The sequence below is a fragment of the Mandrillus leucophaeus genome, unplaced genomic scaffold, assembly GCF_000951045.1.
Source record: "Mandrillus leucophaeus isolate KB7577 unplaced genomic scaffold, Mleu.le_1.0 Scaffold722, whole genome shotgun sequence".
NCBI lineage: Eukaryota > Metazoa > Chordata > Mammalia > Primates > Cercopithecidae > Mandrillus > Mandrillus leucophaeus.
In genome coordinates this window covers 831,083-852,283 of record NW_012107831.1, presented here as the reverse complement: position 1 = coordinate 852,283, position 21,201 = coordinate 831,083, and the positions used below count along the sequence as shown (strand labels likewise).

Sequence of the window (21,201 nt, the reverse complement as noted above, 5' to 3'; positions counted from 1 at the left end):
GCATGTACCCTAGAACTTAAAGTATAATAATAAAAAAAGAAAGATTTGAGCAGCCCCAACACTATCCCAAATGGGGACTTGGTGCAAATTATGAAAAGGTTCCCACAAGACACTTCCCTACCATCTGCCAAAATTGTTACAGTCACTGTCCTGATATACATTGTCTGGGATTTCCAAGCACCGGTCCCCCTCGCCCCCGGCCAGGTGTGCAGCACAGCTGTAAATTCACATTTACAGTGTGAAGCACAGCCAGCTGTAAATGACAGGAGGAAGTTCACACTCAAGAAGCAAGAATCAGGGCCTCAGGGAGGGAAGCTGCAGTCGGGTGGCCCGTAGCAGACAAGAGCGGCTCAGGCCCGCGGGAGCATGGCTGGTTAACTGGAACACAGAAAGGAGAGAGGGGTCAAGACGGGCCCCTTAGCCCCTGTCTAGGAATCAGTCCACCTCTCTGCAGAAGAGCTTGTGTTTTCCGATTTGGGTTATAACTTTGAGAGAGTAAGAAAAAAAGGCAACATGGGTTGATCAGCCTTGTATTAAGGATTTTCTTACCTAAGTAACTCAGGAATGGAAAATCAAATACTGTGTGTTCTCACTTGTAAGTGGGAGCTAAGCTAGGAGGACACAAAAATACACAGTGATAGTGGACTGTGGGGCCTGAGCGGGAGGAGGCTGGGAGGTGCATGAGGGATGGAAGACTAAATACTGGGTACAGGGTACACTTGCTTGGGTGATAGTTGTGCCGATATCTCAGAATTTACTATAAAGAACTCATCCATGTAACCAAAAACCACCTGTACCCCTAAAACTACTGAAACTAAAAAGTAAACAATAAAAAAAGTTCTTACTGAAAAAAAAAAAAGAAAGAAAGAAAATGTGGCACATATACACCATGGAATACTATGCAGCCATAAAAAGGATGAGTTCATGTCCTTTGCAAGGACGTGGATGAAGCTGGTAACCATCATTCTCAGCAAACTACCACAGGGACAGAAAACCAAACACCGCATGTTCTCATTCATAAGTGGGAGTTGAACAATGAGAACACATGGACACAAGGAGGCGAACGTCACACACTGGGGCCTATTGGGGGCTAGGAGTCTAGGGGAGGGATAGCATTAGGAGAAATACCTAGTAGATGACGGGTTGATGGGTGCAGCAAACCACCATGGTACGTGTATACCTATGCAACAAACCTGCACATTCTGCACATGTATCCCAGAACTTAAAGTATAATAAAAACAAAAAGATTTTTAAAAAGTCAAAGATTGCATGTTCTCCCTTATACACGGTAGCTAAATAATGTGTACACATGGACAGAGAGAGTAGAATAATGGAGACATGGAAGGGTGGGAGGGGAATGAAGGATGAGAAATTACTTAAAGTGTACAGTGTACCCTATTCAGGTGAAGGCTATACTAAAAGTCCAGATTTTGTAACAATGTAATACATCCATGTAATAAAACTGCACTTTTACCCCTTAAAACTATTATAAAAATTCCTTCACTCAGAGGAGGGAGGAGGAAATGCCACCAATCTTCATAGAACATGCGACATGTGAGCTATACCTTGAAAGATGGGTAGGCCTTCTGGGTAAATGAAAAAATGGGAACAGAAGAGGCAGAAGTGCAAAGTGTGTTTGGTGAAAAGTAATTGGCCCAGTATGGTGCTTATAGGAAAGCAGATGGAAAATAATCTAGAAAAATAAGGCTGGTCAAGATTATGGAAGACTTTGTGAGTAATGGGTTTGGACTCTTTCTTGGCCTTAGGGTATCAATGAGCTTTTTGAAATGAGGAGTTAAAGAAAAGTAGCAGTGGTTTAGAAAGGTTAATCTGGTGGCCCGGTTGGGCTGCAAGAGGCGAGAGTTATGAGGCAGGAGGTCTCATCGCGCAGACAAATTTATTAATCCACTAATGGGATATGAAGTGCCAAGGGCCACGTAGAGGCTGTGTGTGTGGAAAAGAAAGGGTTGAGGAAAATGTGGAAGATGAAGAATTAGGACCACTCCCTCATAGAGAATTCAGTGCCAGGGGCAAGAGTGGAAGTCCAAGATGAAACTTTGAAGATTGAGCTTCTGTGATCAGGGATTTAGTTATACTGGTCACATGACTAGACAATTTGAGTTGTTTTGAGACTTCAGTAACTGTCAGTATTTTTGTGTTAATTCCTCGCAGTCAGCTGTTAAGACGGGTCTCAGCTGAGCAAAGGTCTTGGGACTGGAAGTATTTTTTTTGAAGTCATTATCTTACAGGTAATATTTGAAGCTCTGAAAAAGAGTATTGGAAACCACTTATTTCACTGCCTTTGGATTAAAAAATACAGACCTTCAATATAAAATCTCTAGGCATATATGCAGATACACATGAATTTGATATAATAAAGAAGTTCTCATTACTATAGCCTTAGGTATCTAATAATAAGAGGAAACAGTTGGTAATTATGATTACATATATGTTATATAATTTATAATGATGTATGTAACTTACAATATATATGCAATATTACATGTATATAATTTAGGAACCTATCAATTAATGTTTACAATCATATGATCATACCATTGCCATAAGTGAAATAATTTTACATGTGAGGCTAAAAATACAGAGAGTGATTTATGACCCAGGGAAAAAGAAACTTCTGTTTCATTTGTTTCATATTTGTAAACTGTGGCTTACAAATAGAAAAGAAAAAAATATTAAATTTGGTCTGTACTTCATTTACTAGTGCGTGCTAATTCTTAAAGCGTTACTGGTAATGAATGAAAACAACATAAATAATTACTCATGCTGGCTGCTTGGGTGTGTAGTTATTTAATAAGTTGGTAGAAGGACCACACCTACCACATTAAGCCATCAATCAGTAGCTGGTTATTTTAGGTACTTAGGGTATGCTATAATGAGACCAAGGTCAAAGGTTTAATTTTATATAGATTATTCCAATTAGTTCACAGATATAGGCTCAACCCTTATTTTTATTTGCTATTTTGCAAATTTGTGCTCCTTTTTTTTTTTTTTTTTAGCAAACATCCTTCCCTGCCAAAAATGGAAGGAAGCCTCTAATTAAAAAAGATGATCTTGGCACAAGCTACCCTACCTGTGGTGCTACACTGATCACCCACTAAGGACTTCATGCTGAGTGTCATACGCTTTTCTTGTGTGTGGCAACATCGTTTTTGCATATTTTAAGATTTTCTAGAATATTTAAAATAAAAATTTCATAGTGAACATGTTTATTAGACATCCAGGATAGTCATGGGTATTTATCTTGTACTGTTTTGTCTCTTAATTTCTTGGTGCTGCATCAAGACACAACTTTCAGGAATTTCTAATGTGGTTCCGTATGTCCTTAAGTCTCTGACTTTATCTCTAACTTCACTCTGCCTCCATATCCTGTTCCAGACATCCTGGCCTCTCTGCTGCTCCTCAAGCACAGTAAGACCTCTCTACCTCTGGGACTTTGTGCTTGCTCTTCCTTCTGCCTGGAACGCTCTTACCTCAGGTTTTCACAGGCCTTGCTCCCTGGCCTCTCGTATGTCTTTGCTCAATTGTTGTCTTCTCAGTGAGACCTTGCTAAGTACCCTATTTAAAATTGCACCTCCTCTCTCTGCTGTATTATTATTATTTGCTTTATTATTTTGCAGTACACTTATAACTTTCTAATATACCCCACAATTTACTTATTTTGTTTGTTATCTGTCTCCCTCCACCAGTTAAGAAGCTCCATAAAGGTGAGGATTTTTATGTTCCTTCCTTTCTTCCTTCCTACCAATTCATTAATAATGCCTTTATTGTAAAAGACGGTGATCTCATTACTCTGGCTTCTGTATATTTAATACATTCAAGAACTGTTCCTAGGAAGGCATTGGCTAGGAGCAGGAATTGATTCTGGTATTGAAAAGTCTATAAAGGAAGGTGACGAATACCAAAGCCAAGAGTCTTTATTCATTAGTCAGACTAATTTGTAGCCTTTCCAGGGAAAGAACTTCTTGACTGCAGAAGACTTATTTAAAGAAATTCAGAGTGTTTCCCTTTCCAGTCAGAGCTGTGATACAGCTCTGCACTCATAATTTGCAAGGCAAGAATTTTCAGATGCTGTTTCTGATCCTCATATGCTATATATCTTATTTTAAACTGAGGAAGGAGATGGTATATCTGTATTGTCACTCTCATATCCCATCTTCTTCAAGCATTGGTATAGCTAGGAGGATGGTATAGACTGCTGAGTAGGGTTTCGAGAATGCTGCTGACACAAGTCAGGAAAGTTTGCCATGTTTTCCTTCACTCAGAATCTATCCCCATATTTAATAATAGGGTCAGCCTTGCACGATTATTAATAGATGTCTGAAGACTACTTGCCATTTCTGTGAAGAATCAGTTGAAGACTGAAAGACATATTCTGATTACTGCTCTCTTACACTTAATATACACTACTTTGCTAAGGAAAGTAAACTTTTCTGGCATTTTACATCTGCCCAAAGTGTGGATTCTTGCTTCTATAATTCAGATTATGAAGCCTTTTCTGTCTGCAAATGAGCATGGTGATATTATGGTAGGAGTGGCACCACCTACAAGGGTGAGTCTGACAAAATGATTTGAAAACAACAGAACAAATGGAAATATTTTTTTCTGGAACTTTATGATGCTAAGATTTTAAGTAAATTTCTCTAGGAGTCACCAGATTTGCAAAGTGATGGGAGCAATACTTTATTGACTCTACTGGTGTTTAAGAACATGCACTGAGTGTTTGTAACCTGTTACCAAGAACCATAACAGAGAGAGCCCTGACGGGTTAGCTATCTCCTTACTGATTAATGCTAGTTAGATAACAATATATACTGTAGAGGGCACTGCTGTTCAATGTTAATAATTTTTCTGAGTTCTACAAAGTGTAGTGATTGACAGAGCCATGAAGACCACACCAGTTTCAAAACAAGAAAAAACTATTTACAGACTTGCTTGCTTCCTTGCCTATTTCCCCCTAAAATGGCCAAAATGAAATTTTTCCCTGTTTGGATTTAGTTTCCAAATAGATATGTTTTCTTCCTCCTTTCTTTCATTCTTTCTTTTCATTTTCTTTCCTTTTCCCCCCTTTATTTTTAACTAAAGATGTCTTCTAACCTTTATTGGTACAAAATAATTTTGCCAGCTGCCACAAATTATAAAGAAATATTCATGACAGTTTAAATATGTGATATTTTGTTGTAAAAATGCCTTTGAGAAATGAGTACTTGAATATCACATGTATTTCAATATCTTTGGGGATGATGAAAGTATTTTGAAGTTGGATTTTGGTGATGGTTGCACATCTCTGTACATATACTAGCAATCACTGAACCTTAACACCTTAAACACGTGAAGTTTCTGTTTTGTAATTTTATTTCAATAAAGTGGTTAAAATTAAATTTATCTTTTAATGATTGTTAACTTAGTGGAATAAAAAAATTACCCAGTTTCCTGTGTTCAATTGACAATGAGGGTGGACTTAAACTTCTAGAACAGAAAAAGACTCAATAGCCCATTCAGCTCAGATTTCAATGCTATTTCCTAGGTATCAATTGTTTTATTTATTTATTTATTTATTATTATTATTATACTTTAAGTTCTGGTTTACATATGAACAGACATTTCTCAAAAGAAGACATTCATACAGCCAACAGACACATGAAAAAATGCTCATCATCACTGGCCATCAGAGAATGCAAATCAAAACCTAGGTATCAATTGTTAATGAGACATTGGAATACAGGAGTCTGTTAGTATTAATGACAAGTAATTTGTTACACATAATGATTAAAACGCATCAGAGTTTTGAAATGATTTACTTCTTATGCAATTTAAACTACTTAATTCTAGAATAATGTTCTTCCCACTCATGTGCATTTTTGTTTGTTTGTTTTGTTTTCTGGGTGGAATTACAAATAGTGCATTGGGAATTGCTTTAAACCTGGTTGGACCCATGGAGATGTGTCACATATTTTCATCACTGTCATATGTCAGAGGGGAAAAAGGACTGAGAAAGCCTAGAGAAAATTTCATGTTTAACCTCAAGATGCCAAATGACAAAAAGTCAATTGCTCTTTGCACATTTCCAATTCTATTTCTTCTTTTCCTTCTGTAACCTGAACTGATGAAACAGCAGTGTTTCCCAAACTTATCAAAGCACAGAAACATTTATTTCGGAAATACCTAGCATTTCGAGGAGCACAGTATTCCTAGAACTCAGGAACGTGCTGCTCTGTGAGTTCTAACTTGCCAAGGCATTCAGTGTTTCGGCAGGAGAGGAATGGGGAAATGTATTGCACACTCAGGGTAGAGACATGTTTATTCGTATTTAAATACACAAGGAAATGTCTTACTGTACCCCTCTCTTCCATTTTGGGAATCTGGGAGACTAAGCTTGTAACTTGTAGCTTGTAGCATGAATGATGGAGTAGAATAAATAGGAAAGAAATATATCCTTCAATGCACACATTAGATAAATAAAAATCTATTAATAAAGAGCCTAAAGAAAGAAAGATGACATTTCAGCACACATTGGGTGAAATAAGTTGTTTAGTTCGGCACTTCTCAATTTTTAGTGGATATGTGAATTGCCAATTAAAATGCAAATTTTAAATTAGTGAATCTGGGTTGGACCTGAGTCTGCATTTCCAACAAGCTCCTAGGTAACGTAAATGTTATTGGTCCAAAGACTATGTTTTGTGTAGCAAGGGTTCTAGATACAATTACATTAGAAAAGATCAGAGAAAAGTGGAGTGATCGTACTGAAGGCATAATAGATCCTTCTCTATTTCCTAAAGCCCAAGTAAATAGGCAATCCTCTTTGCTATAGGATTATTATGAAATGTTCAAAACCTTACCTTATTGCTTCATTAAAATATACTGACCCTATTATAGAACTACAATCATGAAACATGTAACAACATCTTTTTCAATCACAGATCACATGTATGGCAGTGGTCCCATACAATTGTTATATACATTTTGACTGTACCTTTTCTATGTTTAGACATACGTAGATACACAAATATTTACTACTGTGTTACGATTGCCTATGGTATTAAGTACAGTAATGTGCTATACAGGTCTGTAGCCAAGAAGTAATAGACTGCATAGCCTAGGTGTGTAGTAGGTTATATCATCTAGGTGTATCTAAGTATACTCTACGATGCCTGCATCAGGATAAAATTGCCTAACGATGCATTTCTCAGAACGTTTCCCTGTCAAGTAACGCATGACTGGTGGATCCATGTTTGCTTCTTGTAGGATATAAATCAGTGAAGGATTTAGAAGTTCCTATACATAGCTCAGTGTGATTTGATTTGTAATGTTCAATAGAAAGTGTCAAGATATTCTGCACCCATCATTATCTCTACAAAATGTGTCCCAAAGAGGTGAGAAATTTGGTACATTACACTCTAAAGGAGTTCATGGCAGTGTTTTTTGCTGCAAATGTAGGCATCCTCCAATGTTTGATTTTATTTTTGTAGATAGACCTAAACCATAACATTGGTTACAATGTTAAAAATGTTGGGGATGGGAGTGAGGAGGTGAGAAGGGAGGCACTGTGAATGATGGAGTAGAATAAGTAAGAAAGAAATATATCATTAAATGCACAGGTTAAATAAATAAAAATCTGTTAATAAAGAGCCTAAAGAAAGAAAGATGACATTTCAACATATATTGGGTGAAGTAAGTCAGAGGGGATGATAGAGTAGGGAATCCAGAAATTTACTGAAATTATTTTCTCACAGCAACTGGTTGAGGGTCATTTAGTAGAGAGGAGTGGATACTGGAATCAGAGCCTCATTTGTATTCATCATGGTTCATTCTATTTAACCATACGTACTAAATCATAATTGTTCTCACAGAAAAAAAGGTGACTTTTAGTGAATCATGGACCAAACCTGAGATTAGTTCTTTGAAATGTGCTTGAGTAATATTTAGTTGCATCAATATATTTTTAAAAACAATATCTTGCATTCAATCCCTTCTGAATTTAATCCTACTGGCTTTTTGCCCAGATTGTCTTCAGAAGCAGAGGAAAGAATCAAGCTTCTCAGTTTTATTTTCCCAGGATGATTTTGTGTTATAATGAAATGAACAGAGTTCCAAGGTCTATGGAATGAATACTTTTGATGCCTATACAATGTGTTCCTCAGAGCTTATGAAAACTGCTGCATATATATTCTCTTATCCAGGGAGGCAGTATGCATACTGGCAGGGTGAGAGGGGAAAGCTGTTGTAATCAGAAAAAGCTGCTCGACAGGAGGCAAATCCCTTCTTTGGATTTCAGTTTTCTTCCTTGTCATTGAATGAAGACTCAGCAAGTTTCTTCATCACCTTCACACTGTTCTCTTTATCCGCCCTTCTTAACAAGAAGGTTCCTTCTTCCTTCCTATGGCTAGTCCATGGATAGATCCTCCCACCACTCCTACACACTCTCAATCTTTGCAAGTACTTTATTCCCCTGGAAGGTCTGTTTGCTCATATATTTATTACCTGTCTCTGCATCCACAACCTGTCCCTACAAATAAACTGCTCCATGAGAGAGACAGCACAGGATAACAGCTGAGGGCACAGACCCTGAGACTGGACTAATTGGGTTCAAATCCCATTTCTGCCATTTATTTGCTGTGTGAACCTGGGAAGTCACCTAACTCCTCAATTTCCTTGTTTGCAAAATGGAAGTGACAGTAGTACTTACCTCCTTGTTGTTATGAGCACAATGAATTAAAACTGTGTTAACACAACTCAAATAATGTCTGGCATTTGGCCCTATGTCAGTGCTTGGTAAATCAAATAAACGAAAGCAAGCATGGACTGTGATTTCTTTTCTGCTGTATCTCCCAAAGTATTTAATGATCTGTTCGTTAAGTGAATCTGTATAGTAAAAGGATAGGTTAGATAATGGAAGGAAGGCTCTGTCTACTTTGTAAATCTCACCATGGAATCTAATACCGGCACAAAGAGTCACATAAAAAAGGGATTTTTTTCTGTCTCCTGAACAAATGTACTTGTTTATTCTTTTTCTTCTCTTTTTATATAAAGATTACTATGAAACACTAGTCCTGTCCAGAGGCCTGTGTTTTTAATTACTACACAGGCAATGCAGAAAGGTAATATATTACAATAGTAATAACCATGAGTTTTATAATCAGACAGACCCATGTGATCACTGGGAAGTAATAAAACCTCTCTGAGCCTTAGTTTCCTCATTCATAAAATGGAGATAGCCACGTGCCTCAGAGGGTTGTGAAGAATAACTGAGATGCTGCTTATAAAGTACTTAGATTGTGTTGTATGTTCAATAAATTACAAATTTGATAGTCTTTCTACACGTAGAACTTAACTTTGGCTAAAAATAATACATTTTTTAAAAACATGCAATAGAATATGTACATTTTATTTTTATTTTAAAATATTTAATTGACAAATGCAATTTTATATATTCAAGGTGTACGACATGATATATTTTTATAATAACATTTTATAAGATTGATAGCATTTTGCAGAATCATAGAATGTTAGCAAAGGAAGAGAGTTTCAAAAATATCCACTCTGACTTTGCGATTATGCAAATAAATAAACTGATCTGCAGTGAGATTAAGTGGTACCACAGAGAGGCCAGCATTTGGACCTCTTGATTTTTTTGTCTGTGCTTTTTTTCTGAAGCCTTATTGTTTTTTGCAACCCAAGACATGGTGGGTGCTCTATAGGTACAGTGCTTATTGAATGAATGTTGGAAAAACTAATAGCTATTGAGTACTTATTGCAATATTCTGCCAAGCACTTAGGACATTTTTTTAAATGGCCAAATAATTGTCCTTCCCTTAAAGTACTCATGTCTTACTGAAGAAGGATATTACATAGCCCCTTAGCAGCATTTCCCACCCTTGAATATCCCTTTTTATTGAAACACTCTTTTTCTTTTGATTTCCATGATTTCATACTCTTTTTTCTTTCTGGCCCCATCTCCTCTTTAAATATCTTTTGGTTGTGAGTAGGGTATGGAGGAAACAATACTGACTGCTGGGGTGTGGTAACTTGAAACTGGCCATAGGTGTGAGGATTCATTCTATTGTTCTCTGTACTTTGGTATATCTTTAAAGTATTCTATAATAAAAAGTGTTTTGTTTTTTTTTTTTTAAATCTTTTGCTAGTTGCATCTCCTCTAGTCACCCTAAGTATCTGGTGTTGCTCCATGCTCTGTCCTGGGTGTTCTCCTTTCTCTCTAGTTGATCTCATTCAGTCAGTTTCAATTACCATCTAAGCCAATGGTTCTTGAATTTTTGTGAGTAAGAATTACTTGAAAACTTGGAAAAAATGCAAATTCCTGTACTGAATCCAATACCCACCCAGACTATTTCAGTAGGTCTGGTCTTGTGTCTCAGAGTTCTGCATTTTATACAAGTAGCATGGGCGATTCAGAAAGAGATAAACCAAAAATTACACCTGAGAAACACTGATCTGTACATGATTTCCAGACTACGATATCCAGCTGCGTCTTTCACATATCTCTAGTCAGTGCTTAGAATTCAGCATTTGCAAAGCTGAACTGATCATCATCTTTCTGATTTTCACAACCTTCTTTTGCCCCGTCAAAGAGACCCTTTTCTGGCATTTTCTTTCTCAGTAAATGATGTCAAAATTCACCAAGTTACTCATGTGAAAAACCTGAAAATCATACTCGACACTTCTCTCATCCTTCACATCCAATTGAATGTCAAATCTGGTTCTTTTGACTTCTTAGACATATCTCAAGTTGTATTGTCACTCCCAGCACTTTATCCAAGCCATGTTTATCCTTTTTCTGAAATACTGAACGAGCCTCCAACTAGTCTCCCTTCATCAAAAGATATCTCCTTTCTCCACAGAGATCGTTCTCTATATGAAGCTAAAATCATCTTTTAAAAACCATCATGGCATATGTATACCTTTGTAACAAGCCTGCACATTCTGCACATGTACCCCAGAACTTAGAGCATAATAAAACAAAGACCTAAAACTGGGTAATTTATAAAGAAAACAGATTCTAATGTAATAACATATCTGCCCTGCTACATCTTTAACAATTTTGTGTTTCTCTGAGGATGTAATCCCAAATCCTAAACATGGTCTTCAAAAAGCAACATGATCTGTTTCTTGCCTGCCTTTAAGTTTCTGCTTAAACAATGCTTCCTCAGAGAAGTCTTCCATGAGCTTCTAGACTGGTTTCGTTTTCACTATTATAATACTTATTTCAGTGTCATCGTATTAAACAAATCATAATGAAATTATATATTTCCATGTTAATCACTGGAACAGTTGTCTTTTGAATGTGAAGGTCGGTGGTTTTCAGTAAAGACTACATTTTGCCCTACTGAGATTTTCACAGAGTAAATGTTTTCGATGATGGTTGTTTCCATTTATCTTAACTACCCAAAGTCCTTAAACTTTTCTTGATAGCACCACCAAAACTATAATCAGATAGGTATTTGCTTGCCTAATGTATTTTAATGTTTGTCTTCTCAGAAAGCACCGTGAGAACAAGGTCTGGGCCTTTTTGTTCCAGTGCTGTACACCTAGCACCTACCAGTTCTTCACTCAAATTAGACACTCAATGAATGAATGAATGAATGAATTATAATATAAGGAGTAACTGGCTGGGTGCAGTGGCTCATGCCTGTAATCCCAGCACTTTGGGAGGCCAGGGCAGGCAGAGCATGAGATCATGAGGTCAAGAATTTGAGACCAGCCTGACCAACATGGTGAAACCTCGTCTCTACTAAAAATACAAAAATTGGCCAGGTGTGGTGGCATGTGCCTATAATTCCAGCTGAGGAAGGAGAATCACTTGAATCCGGGAGGCAGAGGTTGCAGTGAGCCGAGATTGTGTCACTGCACTCTAGCCTTGGCGACAGAGGGAGACTTTGTCTGAAAACATATCTATATATATGGAATAATTATATATATCATAAAAGATGTATAAGTATAAATAAAGCACTAAGGTATTTAGGATTCAAAATGGTTTATTTTGCCATATATTAAAAGTTGCTTTGAAGTGACAGTATTTTGTGTTTTCCAGTGAATGATAGTGGACTTAAGGGATCATTATCTATCTTAGGGAATCATTAGCTTATGTAATATTGAAAACCACGAGACTGATGGAATCACACAGAATGTAAGAAGAAAAGCACTTAAATTCTGGGGGACAGGAAAATGGGTAGAATCTAGTAACAGAAACTGAGAAAATTTGACCCATGGGATAGGCAAAAAAAAAAAAAAAAGGAAAGAATGGTGTTTTGGAAGCTCTGTGAAGATCACGTTTCAAGAAAAGAATGGTCTCTGGTGGAGTGATTATGTAAACTCACTGAGATCTGAGCACTGGATTTTGCAATGTGGAGCAAGACAAGAGCTATTTCAGAGCTGTGAAGATCAGAAACTATTGCACTAGGAAAAGGGAGGATGCATTAAAGATAAAAATGCATACACCATTTGACTCAGAAAATCTATTTCTAGGAACATAGCCAAGAGAAACTCTTGCATGTTTGTACCATTGGACCTGTGTAAGAATATTCAGTGCTACATTATCTGTAATGGCAATATACTAGAAAAGTAAATATTTAAGTTATAGGACAGTCTTACAACGAAATATTATATAGCTATGAACACGAATAAGCGATGCACACTTTATTGTATATAATATATAATATTGTTCTCATTTATATGATTTTCAAAGGCAGGTAGAATTAAACCATAAGTTTTTTAGGAATATATCTATGAATGGTAAAACTATGAAGAAAATGAAAGAAATTAAGATACCATGCCACGTAACAGTTACATCGTGAAAAGTGGGGAAAGGTCAGTTAGTAGACAGGAAGTGCCCACGGGGTCTTCTGAGATACTGGTGATGCCATTTTTATTAATAGATGTCCCGTACCCAGAGGTTCATTTTTTAAAATTAGAATTTATACATGATATGTTTAATAATAAAAAGTTAAAAAGCAAAAGGAGATAATGGAGGAAGAAAATAAAAATAGAGGCAATAGGTTTAGACAGATCTTTAGAATAGTTTTGCTTTTAAGAGCAGGAGATGAGAAATGAGGCAATAGCTGGACAGGGGATATGGGCCAAGGGAGGGATTTTTTTTAAATTGGGGATAGTATGGCATGTCTTTATGCTGACAAATATTCAGCAGAGAAGGAAACATCACATCTTAATTTATTCTTGCACTATTAAACTCAGGTAGATATCTTGGCTAAGAAGTAAGCTTGTCAGAATAAAAACTTGTCTAATTTAGAAAAAATATACTTGGTGGCTTTTGTTTATTTATAATTTTTAATCTTTTTTTTTGAGGTAGGTTTTTGCTCCATCACTACAGCTGGAGTGCAGTGGCACGATCATGGCTCACTGCAACACTGAACTTCTGGACTCAAGTGATCCTCCTACCTCGGCCTTCAGGGTATACACAGAATACATGCACCACCATGCCCATCAATGACTTATTGCTCCACTGCCTTGAACCCTGAGTGCATGTATTATTTTATTAATCATTGATACACTTGTTAAAACCTCTGGCAAATGGATATTGTAAATATTCCATAGAATCTGCTTTTACTTTCTGCTGAATGACTCATCAGTATAAACTTCTCCAAAGTCCATTTTATTTACAACTATCTTAGGCAGTTATCCAATTAATGACTTTAGACTTGGGATGGTGCTTTTATTTTATATGTCATGAGCACACACTAAAGCTAGAGAAAGAATACTCCCCCAAACTGTGAAATTCTGCCAAGTCTTCTTTGCTCAAAAGAATGGGATCCTTCAAATGGGAGCAATACCTTTTACGAAATTGGATTGGATAACTTTAGGTTCCCTTACAGCAGTAGATATTGATTCCCTTCCTCATGACTTATTTTAGGGGTGCCAGTCATAGCTATTTGGGAGTTGCAGTAGCGTAAGAATTAGGTAAGTAATGAATTACTGAGAAAATAGATTGGGAGTGCCTTCTGGAAGACAAGTTGGCAGTGGCATGGGATAATTTGCTAGAAAATATATAATCCCAGATGACTTACTGCAGCCCATCCTCCTGTGTGCGGGCCCATCCCACACCATCATTAGAAAAACATTTGGGCCAAATGCAGCAGCTGCTTTAGCATGTGGCCCAAGATTTTATAGGCAACAACTTGTACTTTAAATGCACTATTTTGGGTTTCATGACTAAATATAAATTTGTGTCCACCTGTCTAATTTCTATGAAGAAATATATTCTTTGCCTAATGATTTACAATTTATTAAGCATGTTTTTCTAAGTTCCTATAGCAGTTCAAAAACCAGGATTGAAACAACAGGCAGAATTTGGAATGCATTTTTGACAGCGATGGCTCTTCCCCCCTCAACTTTTGTCTCAGGTTCTTTTGGACTGTTGGGAAGCAGGACATCTGATTGTCTTTGGCATGTCTCTGCAGTCAGTTAATCATGTCTTGGGAAAAGGGAAGAAATGGAAATAAGATTTGTTTGGTAGGAGGACTCCTGCTAAGACTTGTCTGTCCCTGAGCTGAGATATGCTCATTTACCTTAAATCTTTCCATAAACTACATTCTGAATTCCAGTTTATAAATCTTTATCCTATTTCCCAAACCTCATCTCTCACTTTTTATGTAATCTGGTGGGCACAGATGTTCCCTTGGTGAACCTGAGAAAATCTAAAGTGACCAAGGATCTGAAATGAGTAACACAGCTGTTCAGGTTCCTGGGCCTCGTGGTGGGATTTCCTTCTTCAAAGAAGGGAAGAGGGTAGACAAAGAAAGGAGCATTTCATCTTGCAGCAGCTTGGAAGAGAGCTAGGAGTTTAATTTTTATAAAAAAGCACTCAAACCATCCAAGGCAGCCCATTTTCAACCAAAAATATTTCCGAATTACCTGAAGACTTATCTAAAATTATGCCAAAATTATCTAGAATTACCTAAAAAAAAGTATATTGTACAATTTAATTTCCCTTCCGTTATATAATATTAACACCTAGCTACTATTTATTAGTAGTAGGTACAGACTATTAAAGAGATAAAATATTCCAAAAGTGTGATCCTTAGAAACCAAAATTCCACAGGAGAGTTCTTTGTAATTGGCAAGGTTGGCTCTGATTGAGTGGCGAATTTCCTGTACGATGGATCAACTTAGAAATTTGATTGATTCAAAGCCTTCTGAAATTGTACAACTCTTTCAGGATTTGTGTTATTTACATGTCTTCTTTTATTATTTTCCTTTGAATGATGTTTTGATATGCACTTGGCTGCTTATAAGGGCAATATTTTAAAATCAGAGCAATTTCTTTAAAATTAAAATATTTCCACAAATACATTTTAAAATGCACTATATTACCCAAATAATATTACACTGTTATAGATGGTTTAAGAATAATAAAAAATATAATTCATAAACTCACTGCTTTAGTATAACAAACCTGATAAATGTTCTATGTTCTTTATTAGACTTTCTCCCATGCACAGCTTTACAAAGTAGTAGTTGATGAGTAAACATGATTTTGTGATTTGTTATTTTTTTTTCAAGTAAAATGAGAACAAACTCAGTATGCAAATTACTTCATAGGTTTTTAAGCTATTTTAATAAATGTCTTGTATCTATTGCATGAATATGAAATAATTTTATTTCTTCTATCATTGGAAGCTTAGACAGCTATCCACTTTTCACTCATATATATATTCAAGTGCATATAATTGTATATATATTTTTATTATTTAAAATGGTTTGACTTTTGATTGAATTTTCCAGTGTTCAGGAGATTTAAAATAAATTCAACTACACTTATTATAGCCAACACATTGTTCACGTTTTTGTTGATCCTTTCAGCATGACTTACCAGTATCATGTTTTTCTGTAGTCATAGAAAAATAATATGCATATATATATACTTAAGTGCACATATAAACATACCAAGTTATATAATTATTTCATTGTTTTGAGATTTTTAACGTGTGACTTGATTATCCCACAACTTTTTGCTTTCTTTATGTGAAAGTATATGAAAATACTTATTCATTAACTGAAAAGAAAACCAGAGAGATATTATTTTTTCTTAAATAAGTTTTCTTGAAAATAATTCCACGACTACATACAAAGTAGAAATATACCGTCTTTACTTTCTAAAAGTGTACTTTAGGATTTATGGCATATTTATTTAATAACTAGCAATAAAACTGTAATGGAAGTCAAAATACAGAATCCTCAAAAACTTCTAAACAACAGAAGAATTATTTACAGATTGCAATTTTAAAATCCACACACCACTTTTTAAAACATTGCACATGAGAAACAAAACCACTTCCTTATTTAAAGATATGTTGTCATAACGCTAAGCTGAATTTTTGTGGTTATTTGTTTTATAAAAAATTCAGTTAAGCAACTATGTATCTTATGGAAATAATATCACATATTATCTAAACAATATCTAAGAGTTTCAATGAAGTTTTCAGAGAAGTAACTAGAAGATTGCAAGACACAGTCAAAATTTCCAAAGCTTCTTTATATTTTTCCCATACTGTAAGATATAGTAAAACTTTTAAAGCTACAAAGACAAAAACAGGACTTACCTATACATTTTAATCCTTAATGAAGAGGTTCCTTCTTCTGCCTACTCAACTGCTTTGAGATTCTCACTCAAATGAATGACTCTCATGTATTACGTGTGATCTATAGTTGAGGACAAAGGAGGAAATCTCATGTAATTAAAATCTAACTTGTTAAACAAGTTTGAGGGAATCAGCAAACCAATAGTATGACTTATGGAAGGTAATTAAAAATAGACAGGGAATTTCACAAATTAGTAAAAAATTTATTTATTCGGGTAAATTGAGATTAAACACAATTACAGTTGACAGGTATTTTGTGAAAGCCCGTGACTACTTCACAATTGTAGAATCACTTTTAGTTCAAGAGGATTTGACGCTTCTTTTGCTCGTGTTATCATACTGTCATATACCTCATACCTCGCCACAGCCAGCCAAAAACTATCAGAATATACTTTCCATGCATTAATGGGGATTACCTCTGAATTCCCTCATCTCTATGATTAAATGCTGTTTTTCTCATAATATATGAAATAGAGCAGTAATTGAGTAAGTGCACAAAGTAAGACTAGCAAACAGAATAGTTGGAACTAAAATCCACTTTGTCTTTTTCCAAATATGATCATTTGAAAAAAGTATTCTAACACACTACTACTAGAAGAGGAGCAGATGGAAGAAGACAGTATGAGTGTGTAGGGGGTTAGGGTAAAGATGGAGAGCTCAAGAAAGCAGGCAAGACTAGCATGGAGGGGAAAAAGGGCATTCCTGTCTAACATTGCAAAGCAGGATACAAATTTGGAAGGTTATACTGGGGTTACTTTGTGAGAACTAATGAATGCTAAAGAATTGGAACTTGTAATAGAATTATTACAATATTATTATTATTACAACATGAATTCTAGTCTTAGCTTTTTCACCAACTAATTGTGTAGCTTAAGGGAAAAAATTTACTTATTTCTCCATGAGTCACATGTATCTACTAAGAAAATGGGAAGTTGAATCAGGAGGTCTTAAAGGACTCTTTCAATTATAAAATTCTTTGACTTCATCTTGTAAAGCACTGACCACTAATGGTTAAATTTACTCCAGTACTGCAACTTCAGATGTGTTCAATTATTTGACTTTTTAAAATATAATGTGCAAAGCAAACAACAAAGAAAGGAATAAGTGATTACTCTCTACCCTTCCCAAATATACTTTTTACATACTGTATCTCATGCCTGACATTCTGCCATTTTTTTTTAGCAATAAATAAATAAATATAACAAGATTTAAATGTTTAAAAAATGAACTTACATAAACAAAACATTTTTAAATTTTACATGTTAATTTCAAGTACCTTTAAATATAGTTATATCATGGTATATAATTTTGTGTTATGCTTTTTATACTTAATATTATTTCACAAACATATCGGTATTACTAATTTTTATTTTTAGTAGCTATATATTTATAACTTTGTAGTTTTATATAATTTAAAACTCACAAGATTAATCCTTTATTAGCAGTTCTAATGGCTGCATTTTAAAGGTAAATCATATTACATTAAATGGACTTATCATAAAGTACCAAAGTTATCTTCTAATGTGAAGTATTTAGATATTTTCTATTTTTTTAATTGTAGATGATTCTTTGAATGACTACCTTCACAAACAGTTTTTCTTTGTCATCTTACAGTTGAATTTTTCTTCAGAATAAACTGAAGAGGCTTATTGAGCCAAGTAATTTAAATATTTTAATGGCTTATAAAATTTTTCTTTTGGTTTAATAATTTTTACTAGGATTTAAAGTGTTATCTTCTGTTTTTTGTTTCCAGAAAATTTCTCTAATTATGCATGCTCTTTCTTGTATGTCTTTTTATTTCCTGGAATGCTCAGCAGCAAACACCTTTTTACCAAAGGTACTTACTCAACATATGTTGTTTAGATGTCTCGTAATTAACATATTAGCGCAAATCCCAGTGCTCTATTACTATTCACAACAGAACTTGGGGATGAGTCGGGGGAAAGGTATGGGGAAAATTGGATTCAGTCTGAAAGTGACTTCCCGCATGATGAGCTCAACACAGAAAGGGAGGTGGGGCAGGAAATTATGGTTTGTGAGGCGAAGGAATTGTTCATAACAGGGACCAGTTTAAAGATGTTGACTCTTCATCTTTAGATCCTCAGGGAGTGGCAGGATAGGCCCTGACCTATTCTCTTTTTAAGAGATTGCATGAATGAGAAATGTAGAATCACATTATACAAAAAATATAAAAGTAGTCTGCCTTCTGGTTACAGGCTGATTTCATTCTTCTGGTTGAACAGTCACAAAACCAAGGCAGCTAGACTGAGAAGGAATGACAGGAACAGTTTTCAGGGACATAGTAGAGATCACTTACATTTCTGGAAGATGAACTATGCTATGTAAGAACTATTAAGACTGGTTATTTTGCCTGCTGATGGGGAGACAGTGTGGTTAAGAGATCCATGAAGTCTTAAACTCTGGACATATTTCCCTACAAATGTGTATTAACACACTTTGTTTAGGAGGAAATATGAATCATTCAATGGGACCGTCATAACAATATTAGCAGAAAAAAACAACCAAAAAGCAGATGACCTAAGAAGGTGTGGGCCAGTAGTGTTTTTTTGAATTTGAAGTTTGTTTAGTCATCAAGTCCAGGAAAGCACAGTCATATGACTATGGTAGGCTATATATCTGTCATGACCTCCCTCACAGAGTTATTGTAGAAAAAGAAAAAAGAATGGATGTGCTCACCATAAGAAAGCTATAAATGTCATTTAAATACAAGTATTTATATTTATTATAAATGTAAATTTTAAAATTGGGTAATAATTGGATTTTGCTAGTGTGGCTAAATGTAATTTTGTGGCTTATGACTTGCAAGTAGTTGGAGGCAAAGGTACAAGTACATTCTACTATGTTTCAAAGGCATTTGTCTATTTAGAAGGCATGATGTAAGGGAAACAGTATTCTCTTTAGAGTTAGAATACACTTTAAATAACATATTGACTCTTCTTTTTACTACCCCGCAAGGTCAGGAAAAGTTATTTATCTCTGTAAGCCTCAGAGTTTTTTTTAACATGTGAAAATTGGGTTAAAATACCATTCTCATAGAGTTGTGAAAACTAAATTTAGTCAAATCAAATCAAATGAACTAATAAATGTAAAGCACTTGTCATGTTCAGTTCGCAGGGTACTTGTTGTCATGGCAGTGTGTGTGTGGGTGTGGGTGTAGGGGTCATAATCTCTAAGGAGTGGAGACCTCATATAATTCGAAACTGGTCCTGGATGTTTCCAAAATACTGCCCCTGCTTAGATTGGCATGTTCTTTTGCTTCTACAAATCAGTCTTATTCCTAAAGCATTCATACAAACATGGTTTAAGAAATCCAACACTCATTACAAACTGTGATGGCTTTCATGTTGACAGTCAGTTATTTTCTTGTGTTTTCCACAAGTAATTTTTTTTTTTTACCTGCACTTAACCATAGGAGGCCAAAGAAACATCTTGACTAGAGGCATTCTTTAATCTTGTTAAAGGAAGACATGTGTATCCTTTCACCCTCTCCTAAGTTTTCTGCATCGTCCCCTTTGAGCTGCATAGAGTTGTTTTCTTATATGGAGAGTAAATTTCACTTTCCTGCATGCGTTCACAAATTTTACTCTTGTAATTTTTCTCGACATTGAGAAAAGCAATCAGAGCAAATAAATCTAATACATTTAGCATGCAACATCATACATCATTTCGCATACTGGATGGTCTGACGGATAAACTCTGTTATTAAAGAGATACTACTATTAATACATTATAAAATTATGAATTAGTACATTATAAATTTATGACTATTGGTCTTAGCTGGCCCTTCAGTACTGCCTAACAATACAGCTAGGTTTCCCTGGTCAATGTCAAGCTAGGGTTTATTAAAACCACTTCAAATCTTTCTACTCTTCCCCAGTATGTATGTTCCACTCCTTATTCACTGCACTTGCTTTCAGCAGATGACTTACCTTTCCACTATTGGAAAAACAAAAGAGAAGCCTTCAGATGGACACTCCCTTCACTTCCTGCTATCATGTCTACAGATCTGTACCCATCTGCCCATGTTATTCCTGTTATAGCAGAAGAGGTTTCCTCATCCCTTGGGAGGCTAATCTTTTCACTGTGCTCTGTATTCATGTCTTCTTTCCTTTTTCTAAACCTGTTTCTCCAGTATTCCCTATTTCCACAAGTCCACTCCCACTCACCCAGTTTTGAACTCCAGAAACCTAACACACTAAGGTGTCATCCTTGACTCTATCTCTTTTCTTGGTGCCCTATGCACATAAATATTTATTGAACCAATTTCTTTCCCTCTCATCCCCACTGCCACTACATGACTCCAGGCCATGGTAATCATCAGCTTGATCATTGTCACAGCCTTCTAATTGGCCCTTCTGCCTTTAATCCTTTTCCCACTCTGGTTTACTCAGCTACGAGAATGATGATTACAAATTGAATTATGTCACTATTCTTTTAAAAACTCTTCAATAGCTTCCCGTACACTTAAGATAGAATCTGTTCTCCTTAACATGGGTGGCAACGCCCTGTAGTATCTGGCCCTTGCCCACCTTTCATGCTCATTCCCACCATA

General features: G+C 35.6%; 1 protein-coding gene across 1 annotated transcript in view; it reads right to left on the bottom strand.

Annotated features, from left to right (window-relative positions):
- Positions 1-16,696, bottom strand: part of TMPRSS11D (transmembrane protease, serine 11D) — a 66,042-nt gene extending 49,346 nt beyond the window's left edge. The window contains exon 1 of the mRNA XM_011965390.1: positions 16,590-16,696. Coding sequence (XP_011820780.1) covers positions 16,590-16,597 — 8 coding nt within the window. The 5' untranslated portion in view covers positions 16,598-16,696. The remainder of the gene's footprint in view (positions 1-16,589) is intronic.
- Between the last annotated feature and the right edge of the window lie 4,505 nt (positions 16,697-21,201).